The sequence below is a fragment of the Pristiophorus japonicus genome, chromosome 20 (assembly GCF_044704955.1).
Source record: "Pristiophorus japonicus isolate sPriJap1 chromosome 20, sPriJap1.hap1, whole genome shotgun sequence".
NCBI lineage: Eukaryota > Metazoa > Chordata > Chondrichthyes > Pristiophoridae > Pristiophorus > Pristiophorus japonicus.
The window spans coordinates 77,259,627-77,281,661 of NC_091996.1; the positions used below are offsets into that span (position 1 = coordinate 77,259,627).

Sequence of the window (22,035 nt, forward strand, 5' to 3'; positions counted from 1 at the left end):
GCTGCCGTCAATCACCCGGGCAGCGTGAGCTGAGCATGCGCAGAGCGAGCACTGGAGACGCACGGACGCTGAGACGAGCTCAGGCTGTAGCTGGACTCTGTACTGGGTGAGAATCAGCGGGGCGCAGGGGAGTCATCGATCGGCAAATGGGCGGGGAGGCTTCATAAACAACTGGTGTAGGCCGCAAACCTCGAGTAATAAACCGAAAGTCCCGCGTTTGCAGCGATGGGTTTTTCTCCCGATAACAGGCCGGATTCACCGCCATCTTTGTACAGGAAGGCGGGAATTCAGTGTGCAGTCCGCTCGCTTCATGGCGTGACAGCGCATGCGCAGCCATCATAGCACGGGGACCGAGTGGGCGGGGCTTCAGTGTCTGTTCCCAACCGGGTCCAAGTGCCTGGGATTGAAAGTCATATCCTCATTTATTTTATTCATTCTCCACCGTTGGATTTCTCACCATCTCTCCTGAAGGCGTTGGTAAGTGGCCAGCTTACGGTTTAGATCTCACACAATTCTAACAGAAGAGCCCCAGAGCTGGCCCTTTTTTACCATCCCAGGGTTGGATTCCCAATGTACAGTCAAAAGTTTTTAACCCGGCGGGCGGAAGCAGAAATTCAGCTTTGGTGTTACAATTTCATTGGTTACAGGCTGGAGAGAGGAATAATTCACTGACAGGCCCTTTTAAATTTGTGTGGTTGTGTATTCAAATTCCCAGTAATTGTAATCCTGGATTTAAAGGAGAGGCGAGCTGTGTTTAAATCAAATAGTCTGTTTGGAGATTCTCTGAGAGAAAGATCTGGTCAGCTTGAAACTCAGAGTGTAAGAATCGGTTAGAAATTTACAATTAATTTTTAACCAATATTTATTCCCACAGGGAGGGGGAATTCTGTAATAAGGAAGGAACCGGACAAGATTTGAAACATTTTAACACAGGATTCACGATACTCTTGCATTTGGAATCTTTATTTTGTCCACTCGAGGATTTAGATAATAGACTTTCTTCTGTGAATATAGATCTATATTGTTGGGCTGTGATCTGTTTACATGTTTGTCTTCTGTTAAATAAACTTGTTGAGTGAATTTAGATTTAAAACCAGGTTTGCAGGTGTGATGTTCTATTAACATCAATGGTGAGAAAGATGGTGTGAGCACACGCTAAGTCCCTAACTGAAAATGATTAACAGACTGGGTTTTGGGTTAAATCATCCCCAGCATTTGAAGGAACATTGTATAGAAACTAGAATTGTCTGTTCTGAATTTCTATCATGTATTTAATGATGATTTTTGTAAACTCCTTTTACAGGATATTAGAAGGGGAGGATTCACAGAGGAAAAACTCAAACCAAACATCACATCAAGATCTGACAGAGTCATTCGATTCATCAGGACCTGAATATCATCAGTCTTTGAATGTGGAAGGAGAAATGTTTGTCTGTTCTGTCTGTGGGAAAAGATTTCAAACATCACTGTGACTGGAAAAGCACCGAGACACACACACCCGAGTGAGAGTGTTCCAGTGCACTGACTGTGGAAAGAGCTTTAGCCAGTTACACAGCCTGAAAAATCATTGCACCATTCACAGCGGGGAGAAACTGTACATGTGTTCTCTGTGTGGACGAGGCTTCAACTGATCGTCCAACCTGGAGAGACACCAGGACACCCACTCCATGGAGAAACCGTGGGGAATGTGGGAAGGGATTCAATTACCCGTCTGAGCTGGAAATTCATCGGCGCAGTCACACCAGGGAGAGGCCGTTCACCTGCTCGGTGTGGGAGGGATTTCACTCAGTAAGGTACCATGTTGACACATCAGCAAGTTCACACTGGGGAGAGGCCATTCAGGTGCTCTGTCTGTGGGAAGAGATTCACTCAGTCATCCAACCTGCTGGCACACAACAAACAAGTTCACACGAAGGAGAGACCGTTCACCTGCTCTGAATGTGGGAAGGGATTCACTCGGTCATCCGACCTCCTGAGACACCAGCGAATTCATACTGAGGAGAGGCCGTTCACTTGCTCCATGTGTGGGAAGGGATTCGCTGTGTCATCCAACCTGCTGGCACACAACAAGCAAGTTCACACGAAGGAGAGGCCGTTCACCTGTTCCGTCTGTGGGAAGGGATTCACTGTGTCATCCGACCTCTTGAGACACCAGCAAATTCACACTGGGGAGAGGCCGTTCACCTGTTCCGTCTGTGGGAAGGGATATGCTCGGTTAGCCGTTTTCCAGAAACACTGGCGAATTCACAATGGAGAGAGGCCGTTCAGCTGCTCTTTCTGTGGGAAGAAATTCACTCAGTCATCCAGCCTGCTGGCACACAACAAGCGAGTTCACACGAAGGAGAGACCGTTCACCTGCTCTGAGTGTGGGAAAGGATTCACTCGGTCATCTGACTTCCTGAGACACCAGCGAATTCACACTGGGGAGAGGCCGTTCCCTTGCTCCATGTGTGGGAAGAGATTCGCTGTGTCATCCAACCTACTAGCACACAACAAGCAAGTTCACACGAAAGAGAGACCGTTCCCTTGCTCCGTGTGTGGAAAGGGATTCGCTGTGTCATCCGACCTCTTGAGACACCAGCAAATTCACACCAGGGAGACGCCATTCACCTGCTCTGTGTGTGGGAAGGGATTCACTCAGTCATCCGACTACCTGAAACACCAGCGAGTTCACAGTTGACTGCATGAGTTGGCTTCCGGAACTGAACCATGTTCATTCTGGCAGTTGGAGTTTGTTTCTGTCGATGTTAAAACCCCTGTAATTGGGCTATAGTTTGATATTCTGTAAATGTCAAATAAATCAGCTTTCTTTTAAACACCGTGTGCCTAGTCCTTGATATCTCAATGATAAGACGAGCTGATTGAGGACTTACTATGAATTGGATGGAATCTATCTTAGAACGGAGTTCCGTCAACTTTTTAAAAGATGGATGTACACGATATCCAAGTCTGCCATTCGGTTTCACCCGATGGGGAATATTCTGATAACCTGTTACTGTCACGCGGCAAAGCAGCATTATTACTTTATCATCAGTTTAATCAAACTCAATGGGCAATCCGATCTCCAAAGGGAAACTTCTCCTTAAAGCTGATGGTGTCAGTAGTTCTGCAGCTTGTTTGTTCTTTATTTGTTCATTCTCGGGATGTGGGCGAACCAGCCTGCATTTATTGCCCATCCTTAATTGCCCCTTTAGAAGGTGGTGGTGAGCCGCTGCCTCCTTGAACCGTGCTGCAGTCGATGTGGTGAAGGTGCTCCCACAGTGCTGAGGTCAGGACGCCTCGTGACTTGGAGGGGAACTTGGAGGTGCCGGTATTCCCATGCACCTGCTGTCCTTGTCCTTCTACATGGAGGAGGTTGTGGGTTTGGAAAGTGCTGTCGAAAAAGCCTTGGTGACTTGCTGCTGTAGATGGTGCACACTACAGACATAGTGGTCCTCATGTTTTTATCCAAGACAGGCCTCAGCCCAGTCATTTCTTCCCAATGTTGATGCAGTGGTTCAAGAGGTGCCGGGTGTCAGGAGCAGTATCGAGGGATGGGTGGGACAGTAAGCTGTGAGGAGAACACAAAGCATCTGCAAAGGGATATGGACAGGTTAAGAGAGTGGGCAATAAGGTGGCAGATTGAGCATAATGTGGGGAACTGTGAAGTTATTCACTTTATTAGGAAGGACAGAAAAATTGATTTTTCAAATTGTGAGAAAATGTTAAATGTTGGGTGTTCAGAGAGGCTTGGGTGTCCTCGTACAGGAAACACACAAAGTTAGCATGCAGGTACAGCAAGCAATTAGGAAGGTGAATGGCATGTTGGCTTTTATTGCAAGGGGGTTGGAGTACAAGAGTAAGGAAGACTTTCTACAATTGTACAAGGCTTTGGTGAGACCACAGAGGCGGTCCAACGATGGTTCACTAGATTGATCCCTGGGATGAGAGGGTTGTTCTATGTGGAGAGATTGAGTAGATTATACTCTCTGCAGTTTAGAAAAATGAGAGGGGATCTCATTGAAAAATATAAGATTCTGAGGGGTATTGACAGGGTAGATGCTGAGAGGTTGCTTCCCCAGCTGGAGAGTCTAGAAATAGGGGGCATAGTCTCAGGATAAGGGGAAGGCCATTTCAGACTGAGTTGAGGAATATCCTCACTCAGAGGGTTGTGAATCTTTGGAATTCTCTACCTGAAAGGACTGTGGATGCTGAGTCATTGACTATATTCAAGGCTAAGATCGATAGATTTATGGACTCGAGGGGAATCACGGGATTATGGGGAACAGACAGGAAAGTGGAGTTGAGGTCGATGATCAGCCATGATATCGAGTGATGGAGCAGGCTCGAAGTGCTGTATGGCCGACTCCTGCTTCCAATTCTTATTCTCTTATGTTCTTAAATTGTTTCCAGAGGCTGAAGGGTCTGTAACCAGAGGACACAGATTTAACTAGCACAAGAATCCGAGGGGAAATGAGGAAATAAATATGCAATGAGCTGTTATGATCTGGAATACACGGCCTGAAAGGGTGCTGGGAGCAGATTCAGTAATAAGTTTCAGCAGGGAATTAGGTCAATACTTGAATTGGAAAATTGTAGATATATTGGGAAAGAGCAGGGAGAGTGGGACTGATTGGGATATTGGGAAAGAGCAGGGGGAGTGGGACTGATTGGGATATTGGGAAAGAGCAGGGGGAGTGGGACTGATTGGGATATTGGGAAAGAGCAGGGGGAGTGGGACTGATTGGGATATTGGGAAAGAGCAGCGGGAATGGGACTGATTGGGATATTGGGAAAGAGCAGGGGGAGTGGGACTGATTGGGATATTGGGAAAGAGCAGGGGGAGTGGGACTGATTGGGATATTGGGAAAGAGCAGGGGGAGTGGGACTAATTGGTTAGATCTTTCAAATGAGTGCCAGCACAGGCACCAGTAGGCTGAATGTACAGCTTCTCTACTGCAACATTCTGTGATTGTATAACTGCATCATGTCCCTGTTTATATTACACGAGACCCTGTCCCTGTTTATATTACACTAGACCCTGTCTCTGTTTATATTACACTCGACCCTGTCTCTGTTTATATTACACTAGACCCTGTCTCTGTTTATATTACACTAGACTCTGTCGCTGTTTATATTACACTGGACCCTGTCTCTGTTTATATTACACTAGGCCCTGTCTCTGTTTATATTACACTAGGCCCTGTCTCTGTTTATATTACACTGGCCGCTGTCCCTGTTTATATTACACTAGACCCTGTCTCTGTTTATATTACACTGGACCCTGTCTCTGTTTATATTAAACTAGACCATGTCTCTGTTTATATTACACTGACTCTGTTTACTTGACACAATTCCCTTTCTCCCTTTATATTACAATAGAACCTGTCTCTGCTAATACTGCACGAGACCTTGCGTCTGTAAGATAAAGACAGATGATAGAGGAATAGATAAATATTGATATTTGTAAAGATATATATTTACGTGTGTGAGAGAATACAATCATTTTTTTAACTTAGTAGCAGGTTTATTCTTGTTAATAGCTATTAGCAGCTGTGTGCAATGTCTCATTGATCTGGTATTGTGTGGGTAATATTTGTGTTGAGAGGATGGGGTGAATCTTGTAACAATCTCCCAGAGATGGACTGGGATTGAGGGACAAGACTGAAGGGGAGCAATTCACTACACTTACTACTTAGTTGCACTCTGTATGTTGAAGGTCACTAATTCACACTTGTGTTGTCCTGTGTTAACTGCTCACAGATTTTAATGCTTAGGATTGTTTTTCTTGCAGTATTTTCCATTGAGCTTTGCCTGGCCCACTGATTGTGTCAGACAGAGCCTGGAACCGTGACCGCACAGCACCACCGGCTGGGCAGCCGCAGGGTCCTAATATCCGCTGCATTATCAAACTCTCATCTGGTTAAGAGGAACAACTGGAAAAAAAGCACACACTTCGCTCTATATATGTGTGATTTGTGGGTGTATAAAGTTAATCATTTTTAATATTTGCAAGTGCATTCTGCAAAAATAAATGATTAACTTCACCAGCTTTTTTTCACCATTTAATAACGTTTATTCAAAACGTAATTGCAGAGTGTTTAATAATATTGCCATTTATTGATAACCCATTGTCTTGCCTGCTCTTGTTCAGAAAGTGACGTCACACTGACCATTCCATTACCAAGGTGACCATGTCTGTCCGCAGTATTCAGTGGGAAAGGGGATTAAATCACACCGAGGATAATGAGCAGCCCCCCTCCAGTCTCTGAGCTTTATTGTCCAGTGATCACCTCACCATCACACAGAATCCCCTGATATACACCTGGAGTGTGTGATTATTGGTGCAAGTGATGGTAAAAATAAAACTACCTGTGACTGGCATGAGGTTAATAAACCTGTAATTCTATGACCGAGTATTTCCCTCATTTGAAAAGAATGAAACACTTGTTACTCTCCAGAGAATTGTGCACTATTTCTGTTTCCACAGTCTTCTTTCTTTTGACTGTTCCCTTCACTGTTTCCTCCTCAGCCTCTTCCAACATTTGTGGGAATGGTCTAGTGCAGTAATAACTGGGGCCGGAACGAGAAAGAAATGAGTTTTTGTGATAATAGAAACAATATTTGCTGCAATGATAACTGAAAGATGACATAGTCCTCTATGTGGTCCAACCAAGGTTCGATACAAGTTTAGCATAACTTCCCAACTTTCCAATTCTATTATTTTTTTCCTATGTATCAAAAGAAAATAGAAATTTAGATGCTTCATCAACCTCCCCCCATCCTTTAATCAATAGCAGCAGTCACCAAATGCTCCCATGACTGTGACAGTAACTTGACGTTACTCCCAGGTGGTGTCTCAGAGCAGCCACCCTCTTGCTCAAGTAAAATTGTTTTGCCGCATTTCCTATACTACAACAGTGAATGCACTTCAAATGTACTTTGATGTTGTATTTCATTGGCTGTAAAGCTCTTTGGGACATCCTGAGGTCATGTGAGGTGCTGCATAAGGACAAGTCTTTGTTAAATGAAGGAGAAAAATTCCAGTCGGTAACAGGGTATCAATTAGTCTCCTCTGGAGAAATCTAGGAATCGACACACTGTGTTGGAACCAAAGCTGATTTATTTGTCAGATATCCAGAAAATGAAACTCCAGCCCAGTTACAGGGGAAACACAGCCCAATTGTCAGAATGAACATGATTCAGTCCCGATGTGATTCACAGCAGAATCCAAACCTGCAGTCACTTGTGAACTCGCTGGTGTTTCAGCAGAGTGGATCAACGAGCGAATCCTTTCCCACACACGGAGCAGGTGAATGGCCTCTCCCCAGTGTGAACTCGCTGGTGTTTCCTCAGATCACTTCTGTTTTTAAAGCTCTTCGCACAGTCAGAAAATTTAAATGGTCTATTGATATGATCAACTTGGTGTGCAGTGAGGTTGGATGAACAAGTGAATCCCTTCCCACACTCAGAGCAGGTAAACAGCCTCTCCCCAGTGTGAACTCACTGGTGTATCAGCAGGGTGGATGGCCAATCGAATATTTTCCCACACATAGCACATGTAGCGAGTTGGTCTTACCGCAGGTGAAGGGTCCACAGCCAGCTAGGGAATGGAAGACCAGCAGGAAGAGTAGTGCAAGGAAGGGTCCCCTGCGGTCATTCCCCTGCAAAACAGATACACCGCTTTGAGTACTGTTGAAGGGGATGACTCATCAGGGGAGGGCAGCAGCAGCCAAGTTCATAGAACAGTGGCTGGCTCTGCTGCACAGGAGGGCAGGAAAAAGAGTGGGAGCGCGATAGTGATAGGGGATTCGATTGTAAGGGGAATAGATAGGCGTTTCTGCGGCCGCGACCGAGACTCCAGGATGGTATGTTGCCTCCCTGGTGCAAGGGTCAAGGATGTCTCGGAGCGGGTGCAGGACATTCTGAAAAGGGAGGGAGAACAGCCAGTTGTCATGGTGCATATTGGTACCAATGATATAGGTTAAAAAAAGGGATGAGGTCCTACGAGACGAATTTAAGGAGCTTGGAGCTAAATTAAAACGTAGGACCTCAAAAGTAGTAATCTCGGGATTGCTACCAGTGCCACGTGCTAGTCAGAGTAGGAATCGCAGGATAGCTCAGATGAATACGTGGCTTGAGCAGTGGTGCAGCAGGGAGGGATTCAAATTCCTGGGGCATTGGAACCGGTTCTGGGGGAGGTGGGACCAGTACAAACTGGACGGTCTACACCTGGGCAGGACCGGAACCAATGTCCAGGGGAGTGCTTGCTAGTGCTGATGGGAGGAGTTAAACTAATATGGCAGGGGGATGGGAACTAATGCAGGGAGAAAGAGGGAAACAAAATAGAGACAAAAGCAAAAGACAGAAAGGAGATGAGTAAAAATGGAGGGCAGAGAAACCCAAGGCAAAAAACAAAAAGGGCCACTGTACAGCAAAATTCTAAAGGGTCAAAGTGTAATAAAAAGGCAAGCATGAAAGCTCGGTGCCTCAATGCGAGGAGTATTCGGAACCCAGGAGAGGGCTCTGAGCTAGTTAGAGTGGGTGAGAGCTCAGATGAACCGGACCCCAAGAAAGAATGCAAAAGGCAGGAGGCAACAGAGCAGAGTAGCACTGTGGTAAGTGTAAACCACAAGGTGATAGGAAGGGACAATATGTATGAATATAAAGGGGCTGCAGGAGGAGTCAAAACTAAAAATTATGGTTTAAAAACTAGTATTAAAACACTACCTAAATGCACGCAGCATTCAAAATAAAGTAAATGAGTTGACGGCATAAATCATTACAAATGGGTATGATTTGGTGGCCATTACAGAAACGTGGTTGCAGGGGGGCCAAGACTGGGAATTAAACATACAGGGGTATGTGACAATTCGGAAAGATAGACAAGAAGGGAAAGGAGGTGGGGTAGCTCTGTTCATAAAGGATGATATCAGGGCAGTTGTGAGAGACGATATTGGCTCTAATGAACAAAATGTTGAATCATTGTGGGTGGAGATTAGAGATAGTAAGAGGAAAAAGTCACTGGTGGGCGTAGTTTATAGGCCCCCAAATAATAACTTCACGGTGGGGCGGGCAATAATCAAGGGAATAATGGAGGCATGTGAAAAAGGAACGGCAGTAATCATGGGGTATTTTAACCTACATATCGATTGGTCAAATCAAATTGCACGGGGTCGCCTTGAGGAGGAATTCATAGAATGCATACGGGATTGTTTCTTAGAACAGTATGTTACAGAACCTACAAGGAAGCAAGCTATCTTAGATCTGGTCCTGTGTAATAAGACAGGAATAATAAATGATCTCCTGGTAAAAGATCCTCTCGGAATGAGTGATCACAGTATGGTTGAATTTGTAATACAGATTGAGGATGAGGAAGTATTGTCTCAAACGAGCGTACTATGCTTAAACAAAGGGGACTACAGTGGGATGAGGGCAGAGTTGGCTAAGGTAGACTGGAAACACAGACTAAACGGTGGCACAATTGAGGAACAGTGGAGGACTTTTAAGGAGCTCTTTCATAGTACTCAACAAAAATATATTCCAGTGAAAAAGAAGGGCGGTAAGAGAAGGGATAACCAGCCGTGGATAACCAAGGAAATAAAGGAGAGTATCAAATTAAAAACCAATGCGTTTAAGGTGGCCAAGGTTAGTGGGAAACTAGAAGATTGGGAAAATTTTAAACGACAGCAAAGAATGACTAAGAAAGCAATAAAGAAAGGAAAGATAGATTACGAAAGTAAACTTGCGCAAAACATAAAAACAGATAGTAAAAGCTTTTGCGGATATATAAAAGGGAAAAGAGTGACTAAAGTAAATGTTGGTCCATTAGAAGATGAGAAGGGGGATTTAATAATGGGAAATGTGGAAATGGCTGAGACCTTAAACAATTATTTTGCTTCGGTCTTCACAGTGGAAGACACAAAAACCATGCCAAAAATTGCTGGTCAAGGGAAAGTGGGAAGGGAGGACCTTGAGACAATCACTATCACTAGCGGGGTAATGCTGGACAGGCTAATGGGACTCGAGGTAGACAAGTCCCCTGGTCCTGATGAAATGCATCCCAGGGTATTAAAAGAGATGGCAGAAGTTATAGCAGATGTATTCGTTATAATCGACCAAAATTCTCTGGACTCTGGGGAGGTACCAACGGATTGGAAAGCAGCCAATGTAACGCCTCTGTTTAAAAAAGGGGACAGACAAAAGGCAGGTAACTATAGGCTGGTTAGTTTAACATCTGTAGTGGGGAAAATGCTTGAAGCTATCATTAAGGAAGAAATAGTGGGACATCTAGATAGGAATAGTGCAATCAAGCAGACGCAACATGGATTCATGAAGGGGAAATCATGTTTAACTAATTTATTGGAATTCTTTGAGAATATAATGTAGGGGAGGACGAAAACCCCTCATTTTACCCAGAAGGAAAAGGGCTGTGGGATCAGTCTGGGCTGTGAATTGAAACCGACGGAAGGAAAACTTTGGGACACAAATGAATTTTAAAAGAGCAGACAAGGCCTGCAGGGGATAAAAGGGGGTGCATTCATGGAGACCCCCCCCCCCCAGTGTTTGGACTCATAGGAAAGGGAATTTAATTTGGAACTATCTACCAGAAAGTTTGAAATCCTAAAGTGCACATGGAAGAAACTACGAACTTTAATCGAATTTGGGATTTTTTAAAAGATGTATGTTGGGTCTGCAAGAAAAGGGGTGGAGTCAATATCAAAAGAGCCAGTTTGGACATTGGAACTAATCAAATTGTCTGGGAACTGTATACCCTCGAAACTTGCCCCTTGAAAACATTAGCATTTAAACAATGCCACATACATATTCCAACACCTTTTTCATCAGGCATAGAAATATCTGGCTCAGGCCAGACTAGCATAATGGCTACAGGAGGCCAATGCAATCAACACCCACTCAAACCTTGAGTAGGTTAAGATCAGTGGGGAAAAAAACCCTTCAACTAAAACTGCTGCATTTTTCAAAATCAAAAGTCCACCAATGAGAAGAATTGACTTCAGCAGGAGAGGCGGGCTGGATAATCTGGCTATAAAAAAAGGGTTTCTGACGTAGTGAAAAAAAGAATTGATGATTTTCCCTGCCCTCGTGATTCAACAACCACAACCAGCAAGCCTCTCGACACTGAAGGAAAACCAGTGTCCGAAGACGCCGAAGATAGAAGAAACAAACCACCAGACTGCGGAAGGCACAGTAGTGAGTATAATCTCTGGTCCCCAGAACTCCCAACTCAGTTAGGCCAGGAAAGGTGGGAGGTTGGGCATTGTACTGCTAAACTGGTGTAAAGATTTCCGTTGGGTCCGTTTTAGTGTGATTTAGGGGGATTGTTTTGTTGGTGTATTGCTGTTTGTTGAGTTACACCTTGTCAAATAAATTGGAAGCCTAAAGTTCCTCTTGGAATCAACTTGTCTCAGTTCTATTGTATTACATCTCCTGATCGTGAGTCTTATGTCAGAACCGTGTAAGGGAAGCTAGGAGCGCCTCGAAAATGCTCAACTGTGTGTCACAGGCTAGGGAAGAAGGGGTTAGGAGTGTTTGACACTCACAGGTGCCTCACAGGCTAGGCATAAGCTGTGGGGACGCACAAGTCTCAAAACCCCCTTCATAAGCTGTGGACACAGTCTCTCCAGGGGTGCTCTTGCAGCACTCAGGGTACCTCACAGGCCAGGCATAAGCTGTGAGGGCAGAAGCCCAGAGAGAGACACCCAAGGCACAACAACCCTGTGAAAACCCCTTACAGAACATGGCGACCACGAAGGGACATAAGCAAACAGGAGATGTTAATATAATAGATGAGGTGATAAGAGAGGAAACTAAAATGGAGGAGAGAATTTCCTCATACATTTTTGGCAAGGTGAACCTCACCAAACCTTGAGTGCAAGCCCTCACATGGGCAGAGCGCCCAGTGGATGCTGCTGCTCAGTGGACAGCAGGGAAGGACCACAACCACAGGGTGGAAAAGGCCATCTGGCTTATCTGCTTCACCCGCCAAGTCCGAAAGCTCGACCAGCGGGTGAAGGACTTGGAACAGTGTCTTCAGAAATCAGAGGAGCTCTCTGCTATCCGGGCTGTGGTTGGGGACAACCTGCTGGCCGAAATAGCTGGGGAGCAGCAAAGGAACCGGCAGTTGGAGGAGACCTTCCGAAATAGCCGGGACTATCTTCAGTGTCAGGTCACTGAGGCCAAGGGTAGTGAGGGGTCCCTCCGGAAACAGAACTCTCGGTACACCCAGAAAATTTGGGAACTGGAGAATAAATTAAAAGACGTACAGGCAGCCTATAAAGTGGCCAGTAGCAGTGAGTTTGCAGATCACGGTCCCTGCCAGGAGAGGATTAAAACTCTCACCCATGCTCTATCCCAGGCAAAGGGGATGGTCGCCCTGATAGGACCTGGAGGGTCCACAGGGGACAAAGGAGAGTATTGGGGGGTAGAGGAGAACCCAAAGGCAAGAGACGCCCGACCACCTCCTGAGGCACCGGTGGTTTGTCCGGTGGGGTACCAGGAGGGGCGGGGCACGCAGGTAGTAGCATTCCCAGGGCTGGGGGCAGGACCAATGTGTCCCATTTGGCAGCAGGGATGTGAGGCTCCAGCCGAGGGTCAGTTAAGGGCTGGATCAGGCGACCAGGCACTGTCTGCTGCACCGGGTATGGTGGGACAGCCGGAGGTAGAGGGACCAGCGCAGAAAGATCCTGAACCAGGGCAGATGTGCCCGGTCAGGCAGCGCAAGTACGGTCCTCCACAGGGAGGTGGCCAAGGTCGGGGAGCGCTGGAGAGCGACTTTATTATTCCCCATGGAGTTCAATCACTCAGGGCCATGGTGGCCCATTTGGCCAAACTCACTCGCAGCGGGGACCCGTCTATCCACTTCATGGAGGTGATGCAGGCAGGGGAAATTAATGGGTGTGACGAGGAAGAGACAGCCAAGCTGCTGCTCTTCTCTCTGGACAGCAAATTGTACCAGGCCCTACCGGCAGAATGCCAGAGGGGGCAGCGCACATTTACTGAGGTCCAGAGGGCCGTCCTTGAGGCTATGGGTTTCGATGATGGCAGTCCTTTTGAACGGGTCGAAAGGACAAGGCAGCTCGCAGGGGAAACCCAGCAGGCGTTTGCGGACAGGCTGTGGGTGGTATACCACGCAGCCTGTGGGGAGCTCCTCGACCGGGCGAATCTTTCCGCTGTACAGACTGGCCGCTGGCTGAGGATGCTGGTGGCAAACTGCTTGCCCCGGCTCAAGGCCAGGGCAGAACTGTGGTTTGATTCCCGGGACCCCAACCTCACCGAGGAAGCAGTGGTCAGGCAACTGGCACTGGTCCAACGGAATGGAGGAGGGGAGGAGCAGAAAACCTCCAAAGGTCGGGTAAATGAAGTAAAACCCAACTCGATTCCCAAAAGGGAATGGCACCAGGAGGGTGGCCGCTCGTCTGATAAGGAGGGAGTGTGCTACGGGTGCGGGAAAGCTGGGCATTTTAAAAGGGATTGCAGGAGCCCAGTAAAGAGATATGGGGGGAGAAATCCTTCAGGAGCCGCCCAGAGTGGGGGAAGTGGAGCGAGCTCCTCACCATCCCTTGACCAGATAGTAGCTGCAGTGAGGACAGCGCTGGAGGGGACTGGGAAGGTAGCCACGGCAACAGGCAGGGAAGCACCAGTAACCCTGCCAGTACAGAGGCCGTGACCAGCCCAGACTCAGCCTGCATACCTGTGCCCACTAGAAAACGACCCCTGGGGACGACCCTGGGTCAAGTTGGAGGTTGAGGGTGTATTGGGTACCTACCTTTTGGACACTGGTGCTTCCAGCATGATAGTCCATTCGGAGGACCCCGCAACCTCACCTCTATCAAACGGGGTGCCGTATCAACGAGTTGGGTTCATAGGTAATGAGAAGGCTGGGTTTTTCTCAGTCCCGCTCGCAGTTCGTTTAGGAGCACTCCAAACACAATGGAAGTGCGTCCTGACGAACTGGGAGCAGGTGGGAAAAGGGATCTTGGGGGCTGATTTCATCATCGCTCGCCAGATCCTAGTAGACTTGAGGAATCACTGTCTCTGGGACACAGTGGGCACGGGAGCAGAGGGAAAAGTCATGGTTATTGATAAGAAACAGGGAAAAGGGACTCTGTGTACAATGAAGCCAAAAGGGGGTTACGACCTGGAGGTTCTGGTCGGTAACACCCCGGCCGAATACCGGGCCTATGTGCAAGCAAATCTTGCAGCATTTGCCACCCATAAACACGACTGTGGGAGAGTCACAGGAGTGGAGGTTAGAATAGATGGGGATCCCATGTCCCGCCCACAAAAGCAGTATGGCTTTCCCCGAGAGGCAGAAGCAGACTTGGAGACAGCTTTAAGCTCGCTTGTCGAGCAGGGTGTTTTGAGACCCATAGCCACCCATGTCAACTCCCCGCTTTGGCCGGTTAGGAAACCGGACAATTCTTGGAGGGCTACGGTGGATTATAGGGTGCTCAATAAAAACATCCCAGCTTGTGCTCCCACAGTAACGGCGGTTGCGGATCTGATGGGGGAAATCCCTGCATCCGCAACCACGTTCACAGTGTTGGACATATCCAACGGGTTCTGGTCTATCCCTGTACGGAGGGAAGACCAGTACAAGTTTGCCTTCACCTTCCGGGAACAGCAGTATACATGGAGCTGCCTCCCACAGGGCTTTCATAATAGTCCCAGCATCTTTCACCAATGCATGGCGAACTGCTTAAAAGGCTTCAGCCAGCCACATCAGCTGGTCCAGTGTGTGGACGACCTGTTGTTGTTCACAGACAGCAGTGAGGAACACGGTCCACTGCTGGCCGAACTGCTGGTCTTACTGAAGGAAGGGGGTTTTAAAGTTAACCCCAAGAAAGCCCAGATAGGTCTAGGAGAGGTAAAATTCCTGGGCCTGACGATAAGGGCAGGAGAAAGGGCCATTGATGAGGCTAGAAGAAAGGCAGTGCAGGAACTCCCTGTCCCTAGGGATGTGTCGGGGGTAAGGTCTTTCCTGGGAATCACTGGCTACTGTAGGGACTTCATCGAGGACTATGCAGCCACTGCCGCCCCTCTGCTCAGACTCCTACATAAGGGGGTCGAGTGGGAATGGGACGAGGGCTGTGAGGCAGCATTTGTCCGTCTTAAGAGAGACCTGCAGGTAGCACCAGCCCTCGGGGCAATTGATGGGGGGGAGGAATTCTTCCTGGAGGTGGCAGCCAGTGGCGACAGCTTAAGTGCAGTGTTGCTCCAGGAGAGAAACGGTCAGCTGAGACCAGTGGTGTACTCCTCCAGGGTCCTCACGGAGGTAGAAAAGGGATACTCCAATTGTGAGAGGCACTTGCTTGCCACCCACTGGGCAGTAAAGAGAGCTCAGATCTTTACCGGAATATCCCCCATTACACTCCTCACCCATCATACCCCGACACAGATGCTGTTGGACGGGAGGATTAAGGATGGGACAGTGAGCAGTGCTAGAATCACTCGCTGGACCCTCCTCCTCTCCCAAATGACTTTAAAGGTCAAGGGCCTCTGCGAGCCCAGGCTCGCAGCAAATTTAATCTATCCAGGGCAGCCGCATCGATGCTCTGTGGAGGGAGTATGGGACATTAACTTTGGATTTCGGGCAGGGATACACCCCACAGGCCGCGAGATCTACGTTGATGGCTCCAGTTCAGTGTCTGCGGGTACAAGACTCACGGGCTGCGGAGTTTGGGATCCCAAGGCAGGGATTGCCTTGGCTCTTAAACTCCCATGCACCCTGAGCGCCCAGCAGGCTGAACTCTCGGCGGTGATGTATGTGGTCACACACCCCGAGGAATTCCCTACCCCATACACGATTTGCTCGGACAGCATGTTCACTTGCAATTCATGTACAGAGTATCTGGTGATTTGGTCACGCCGGGGGTACACCTCTGCGGATGGGAAGCCCCTTGTGACCAAACCCCTGCTAGAAAAGATCGTGGCTGCAGTGGGAGAAACCGGGGATGTATATATCCATAAGGTAAAGGCCCACTCCAAAACTGAGCCACGGGGGGAAGGTAACCAGCAGGCAGACCTGCTGGCAAGGGAAGGTGCTCGCACAGGTCGCCCATGGGACCCATACGAGGCAGGCAGGATAGCAGCAGCAAGAAGCAAGCCAGGGACACAAGGGAGCGTAGGGGCGGCTGCGGCCCCGGACCTTAAAGTAGTCCAGATGCAGGATCCGATCCTGAAGGCTGCCTTGGCTGCTATCAAAAGGGGGGAAAAGGCGGAGGGCCCATACGGTGCTGTAGATATTGCTGTGCGGGAAGGCATGTTGCTTAAAGGGGACAAATGGGTAGTGCCGCCACAACGCCGGAGGGAATTCCTTCAGCTGGCCCATGAGGGTCCAGGTGCGGGACACCCTGGGCCGGAATCTACCTGGCAACGGGTAGAAAAGGCAGGGTGGTGGCCAGTCCTCCGGGAATACGTCCGTGACTTCTGTGCGGGCTGTCTGGTTTGTGCTGCAAACAACCCAGACCCTCAGAAAAGGAAGGTGTCTATGGGACACGTCAGGCGGGTAGAGGGACCGTGGCAGTCGATCCAGATCGACTACATCGGACCCCTACCGGCCGCCCAGGGAGGTTATAAATACTGCCTCGTCCTGGTGGATGTGTTTTCCAAGTGGGTGGAAGCCTTCCCTTGCCAAACAGCTACCGCGGTGGGGACTGCAAAAATCCTGGTAAGGGAGGTGTTCTCTCGGTGGGGTCTACCTCAAATCGTGGAGTCCGACCGGGGAAGCCACTTCACCGGCCAGGTGGTGCAGGCCACCCTAAAGGTGCTGGGGATAAGAGCCAAATGGCATGTCGCCTACAACCCTCAGTCCTCAGGCCCCGTAGAACGCCTGAACCGGACCCTAAAAGAAAGGCTGCGCAAGGAGACGGGAGATTTACCGAACAAGTGGGTGGAGGTCTTACCGTTGGTCCTCATGGGAATCCGGGCCAGTCAGCCAAAGAGCACAGGGTACTCACCCCATGAGCTGATGACGGGCCGGATCATGAGAACCCCAGTGCATGTGTTGGCGCCGGTTCTCACCGAAGGGCAGCTCCGAGAGGTGAACCGGGACCAGTTTGTCAGGAACCTGTTTGAACACCTCAAACAGATTCACTGGCAGGCTGCTAGTAACATGGGCAGACAGCATCAGAGTAACCGATTGCTGCTAGAACCCAGCAAACACCACGAATGGGAGATAGGGGACCAGATCATGGTGAGGAACTATGCTCGGGTCGGGGTTTTTGAAGCATTATATATGGGACCATACAGCATAGTCGACAAGGCTAGCCCTATGGTCTATGCGGTTCAATTGCCTCGCCGGGTGAAGTGGTATCACATTAATCAGTGTAAATTGTTTGACCCCAAAAGAGGTAAAAAACAGAGGGGACGAGCAAGGGAAGGGAATCAGGCACTGGGGGAAGAACAGGCCCCGGTGGATTTGGAGGCTCCGGAGGTGACAGCGGGCCCCGAAGCTCTACAGCCGGGGCTGGTTCACTGCTCCTGTAAGGCTATCCCACCACTGGGTAGAGGTTCCCAGCCCACTAACAGAAGTAGGGAGAAAGGCTCTCCCATTAGCAAGGTCCAAGGGGAAGCTGAACCTCCCATGGTGGATCAGCTGGGGCTAGCCCAAGAGGTGGAGGAGATAGCATTGCAGCCCATAACGTGGGACTCTGCACTGACAGTAAGGAGGAGTCACAGAGTGCCACAGCCCAGGGCGCCGTGGTCCCCTGTTTACTTAGCCTCCTGCCCCAGACTGATACGGCGAAAGACAACAGGGAGGGTGCTCTGTTGCACTAGCAAGGGTCTCCCACCGATTATCCGGGGCTCGGGAGGGCCTTGGAGGGCAGCACAAGACTCATTAAGGGGGACCATACGAGCCCCTCAGCGGAGGGCATCCTGGTCCCCAGGGTACGGTCAGCTGAGTGGTCGACGACGCCTGTACAGTGACAGGATATAGCCTGGCCACCCGGGGACGGGTGGCGGTGTATATATTTTCCCTTCCTGTTTTGTTACTTTGTGTTGTGAGTATATGTGTTTAGGTAAGGCAGTGACGGTTGGGTACAGCATTTTGTGTGTTTGGAACATGTTACGCGGGCCGAGCCTGGAGAGATCTCTCAAGGCAAGGCCATGTTCTTCTTGCCTTTCAGATGTCAACACCTCCCTACTGGACGTTAGTGATGCTGGTATCGCTAAGGATCTGCACCGGGCACCGAGGGGACACCGAGGATTCCCTGGTTTTCGGATGCTCCGAGGGCAGAGCGCCGACAGTGACCACAGGAGAAGGGACTCCGGCGGCGGATGGCCAGGTCACCTACTCCCACGAGAGGAAATGGCCTGGGTGGTTGGGATCGAACTCCACCAAGTACTCCAACCATAAGGACTTTACCTACGGAGAGGCCTCCGTCCCCTGCCCGGAGATCACTGTGGCCACTTCCAGAGTGAGAGTGACAGAACGCAGGAAGGTATGCCTAACTTGCCAAGGGGACATACCTCTGGGACGGTGGTGGTGGCTCAGAAAGCTCAAGTGGGACATGGGAGACCGACACTCGGACTGGGAACGTCTGGATAATGATACCTACCGAACCATCATGGGGTCATCTGGCGGGGTCACGGTGTGCTGGGAGAAATGGTGGGCGTACGACCAAGGAATTTATTTGTGTATGTGGGGATCCACTCGCGTGTGTTCAGAGGGGGTCTCCATTGCTTTTTATAGGTGGTGGCAGGATGTCGGGGATGGGGTGGTATGGGATCGCAGCGGGGAGGCGTGTGTGACCCCCAATCCCCGGGTACCAGTAAATGCCACCGAACTTGTAGTTCAGGAAAGAAAACCCCCATCCACGGCCAAGCCCACCGTCCCACACGAGTGCCCGACAACAACCAGGGGGCCGGGGAATGGTTTAGTGTTGGTCCCTACCGAGAAACTACTTTATCAGGGGGTACACTACGCAGTGGCATCAGTGGTGCTAAATCTGACAGAAGTCCGCCTACCTCCGTGGTGTCCCCGGGAAACCGAGCTGTTATACCAGGCTCTGCTGCGGGAGATGTTCCGGAAGTTCTATGAACTGGACTTCGGGGATGTGAGAGTGGCAGACTTGTATAAACAGTGGGATAGGGCCGAACCAGGCAGGCAGAGGCGTGGCACTTTAAATGTCATTCTTACGGGGTTTAACACCGGGGCGTCTGCCATAAACAGTTTGGATAACATGCAGCTGGCCCTCCAGATAAATGGGTTAAAGAATCAGCTGCGCAAAATCCTGGGGGGCGAGAATACCGTAGTGGGATCCGCGCTCCACGAAGAGGTGGCAATGACAGTTCACTTAAAGGAGATTATCTCTCAATTGGAGGCGCAGGCCAGGGCTGTAAACGCCTTGATTCGGGAGGATAGAAACGCCTCCGATCAAGCCGCCCAAAATGAGGTGTGCGTGCTCTATGGGGCCTGGTTGCTGGGAGAGGGACGGAGTAACCTCGAGGATCTGAGACAGGGACAGGTCCCCTCCTGGATCAGCAACCAGCACTTAGCAGCACTGCACCCTTATGATAATGTTTTGAGTCCTTGCCAACTTCGTGTAGCGTCGGAAGCCTACCCGGTACCGGTGGACTGTGGAAGGTCAAATCATACCATCATGGGTGTGGTGGTCAGGATGCCTGTGATGGGGGCATCCCCACGACCAGCACCCCTGTACCGAGTGGAGAATGTGGGAGTCACATGGAGGGGTGCATGTTCGATTCCAAGAGGTCCCACCTTATGTCACAATGTGGGAGCACACTGTGACAGGTACAGACCTCTCGGGTTGTCGGAGCAGGGGAGCACAGGTAATCCTGTGCCCCTAGCACTTGAACGCTTTTTCAAGGCCACAATGTGGGTTCAGCACTGCTGGGGAAGAGCCTATCAATTGCACAATGGAGGTAATGGCCCCTAACCACATGCCTCCACAGGTAGCATATGTAGGCGGTGGGACATATTGTGTCACCACAAGTGCCCAACGGTATGAACACGGATCGGGAAGGTGGTGTCCAATTCCGTACAGCAGCTTTTGCTTTAAACCTAGGGCAGAGGTTCAAGTGGCACACACCAGAATCACACCCATCCCTGAACCATCCACGATTCACCTCACGGTACAAAACAACCTCAGCCACCTACAACAATATGTCGCCCATTTTGGCTATCCCATTGCCCCACTACCTGAGAAACCTACAGCCCTCCTCCAGGCAGTGGATTTGTCTCAAAAACATTTTTACACCATGGAGCAGAAAACTGAAATTCTAGCAGGGGAGATTGCCCAGATTAAACCCCCAGCATGGTGGGATTTGGGAATACGGGCAGACATACCTGCATGGATCCGGGTGGGATCGCATGCCTTAGTAATCGGCCAACTCCTGATTGTAGCTTATCTGCTAGTTACAGTCTGTAAACTCAGGAGAAAAAGAAAAAGAACGCAGTCCCTCAGGCTACTACACAGCCAGGAGAGCCATTGCTAAACACTCAAGGTGTGTAAACAAAGCTTGACCGCGACACTTAGGCGGTTTTGTTATTCCCAGGGATGACTGCGTTTTTCAAACTAGGCTCCTGGGGAGTTTGCAGGGCAGGTTTCTTTGTTTTACGTTTGAGACCGAAATGAGACTCAATGTACAATTACTGCTGTAACCTTAAGTACATATATGTATGTTGCTGTCGTGTATTGTAACCTGTTGGATTTCTGTGTTTAGTACTGCGTTAAAAGGAATTACGATATATATCGACGGGATCAGTTTAGAGTTAAACTGGGGAAAGTTGGTCAATTTGGGAGACCTAGGGTTTTCTCACCACCCTGAACTTTGACACACTCGAGTGGTGTCTGACTGTGTCAGATGGGGGATTATGTAGGGGAGGACGAAAGCCCCCTCATTTTACCCAGAAGGAAAAGGGCTGTGGGATCAGTCTGTGCTGTGAATTGAAACCGATGGAAGGAAAACTTTGGGACACAAATGAATTTTAAAAGAGCAGACAAGGCCTGCAGGGGATAAAAGGGGGTGCATTCATGGAGACCCCCCCACCCAGTGTTTGGACTCATAGGAAAGGGAATTTAATTTGGAACTGTCCACCAGAAAGTTTGAAATCCTAGAAACTACGAACTTTAATCGAATTTTGGATTTTTTTAAAAGATGTATGTTGGGTCTGCAAGAAAAGGGGTGGAGTCAATATCAAAAGGGCTAGGGAACTAATCAAATTGTCTGGGAACTGTATACCCTCGAAACTTGCCCCTTGAAAACAATAGCATTTAAACAATGCCACATACATATTCCAACACCTTTTTCATCAGGCATAGAAATATCTGGCTCAGGCCAGACTAGCATAATGGCTACAGGAGGCCAATGCAATCAACACCCACTCAAACCTTGAGTAGGTTAAGATCAGTGGAAAAAAAAAACCCTCAATCTAAAACTGCTGCATTTTTCAAAATCAAAAGTCCACCAATGAGAAGAATCGACTTCAGCAGGAGAGGCGGACTGGATAATCTGGCTATAAAAAAAGGGTTTCTGACGTAGTGAAAAAAAGAAGTGATGATTTTCCCTGCCCTCGTGATTCAACAACCACAACCACAGGCCTCTCGACACTGAAAGAAAACCAGTGTCCGAAGACACCGAAGATAGAAGAAACAAATCACCAGACTGCGGAAGGCACAGTAGTGAGTATAATCTCTGGTCCCCAGAACTCCCAACTCAGTTAGGCCAGGAAAGGTGGGAGGTTGGGCATTGTACTGCTAAACTGGTGTAAAGATTTCCGTTGGGTCCGTTTTAGTGTGATTTAGGGGGATTGTTTTGTTGGTGTATTGCTGTTTGTTGAGTTACACCTTGTCAAATAAATTGGAAGCCTAAAGTTCCTCTTGGAATCACCTTGTCTCAGTTCTATTGTATTACATCTCCTGATTGTGAGTCTTATGTCAGAACTGTGTAAGGGAAGCTAGGAGCACCTCGAAAATGCTCAACTGTGTGTCACAGGCTAGGGAAGAAGGGGTTAGGAGTGTTTGACACTCACAGGTGCCTCACAGGCTAGGCATAAGCTGTGGGGAC

At 49.0% G+C, this 22,035-nt stretch overlaps 1 protein-coding gene and 1 long non-coding RNA gene across 2 annotated transcripts in view; one reads left to right on the top strand and one right to left on the bottom strand.

Moving 5' to 3' along the window:
• Positions 1-22,035, bottom strand: part of LOC139232625 (uncharacterized) — a 973,018-nt gene that overhangs the window by 71,398 nt on the left and 879,585 nt on the right. The gene's annotated exons all lie outside the window — the stretch shown is intronic.
• LOC139232609 (zinc finger protein 623-like) lies at positions 34-2,816 on the top strand. Its single transcript, XM_070863044.1, has 2 exons — positions 34-106; positions 1,304-2,816. Exon 2 carries the CDS (start codon positions 1,799-1,801, stop codon positions 2,678-2,680), a length of 882 nt encoding a protein of 293 aa, XP_070719145.1. The 5' UTR covers positions 34-106; positions 1,304-1,798; the 3' UTR covers positions 2,681-2,816.

What these genes read in the sequence shown, in the direction of transcription:
- LOC139232609 (XM_070863044.1), top strand. Translation starts at nt 1,799, where the DNA reads ATGTTGACACATCAGCAAGTTCACACTGGGGAGAGGCCATTCAGGTGC.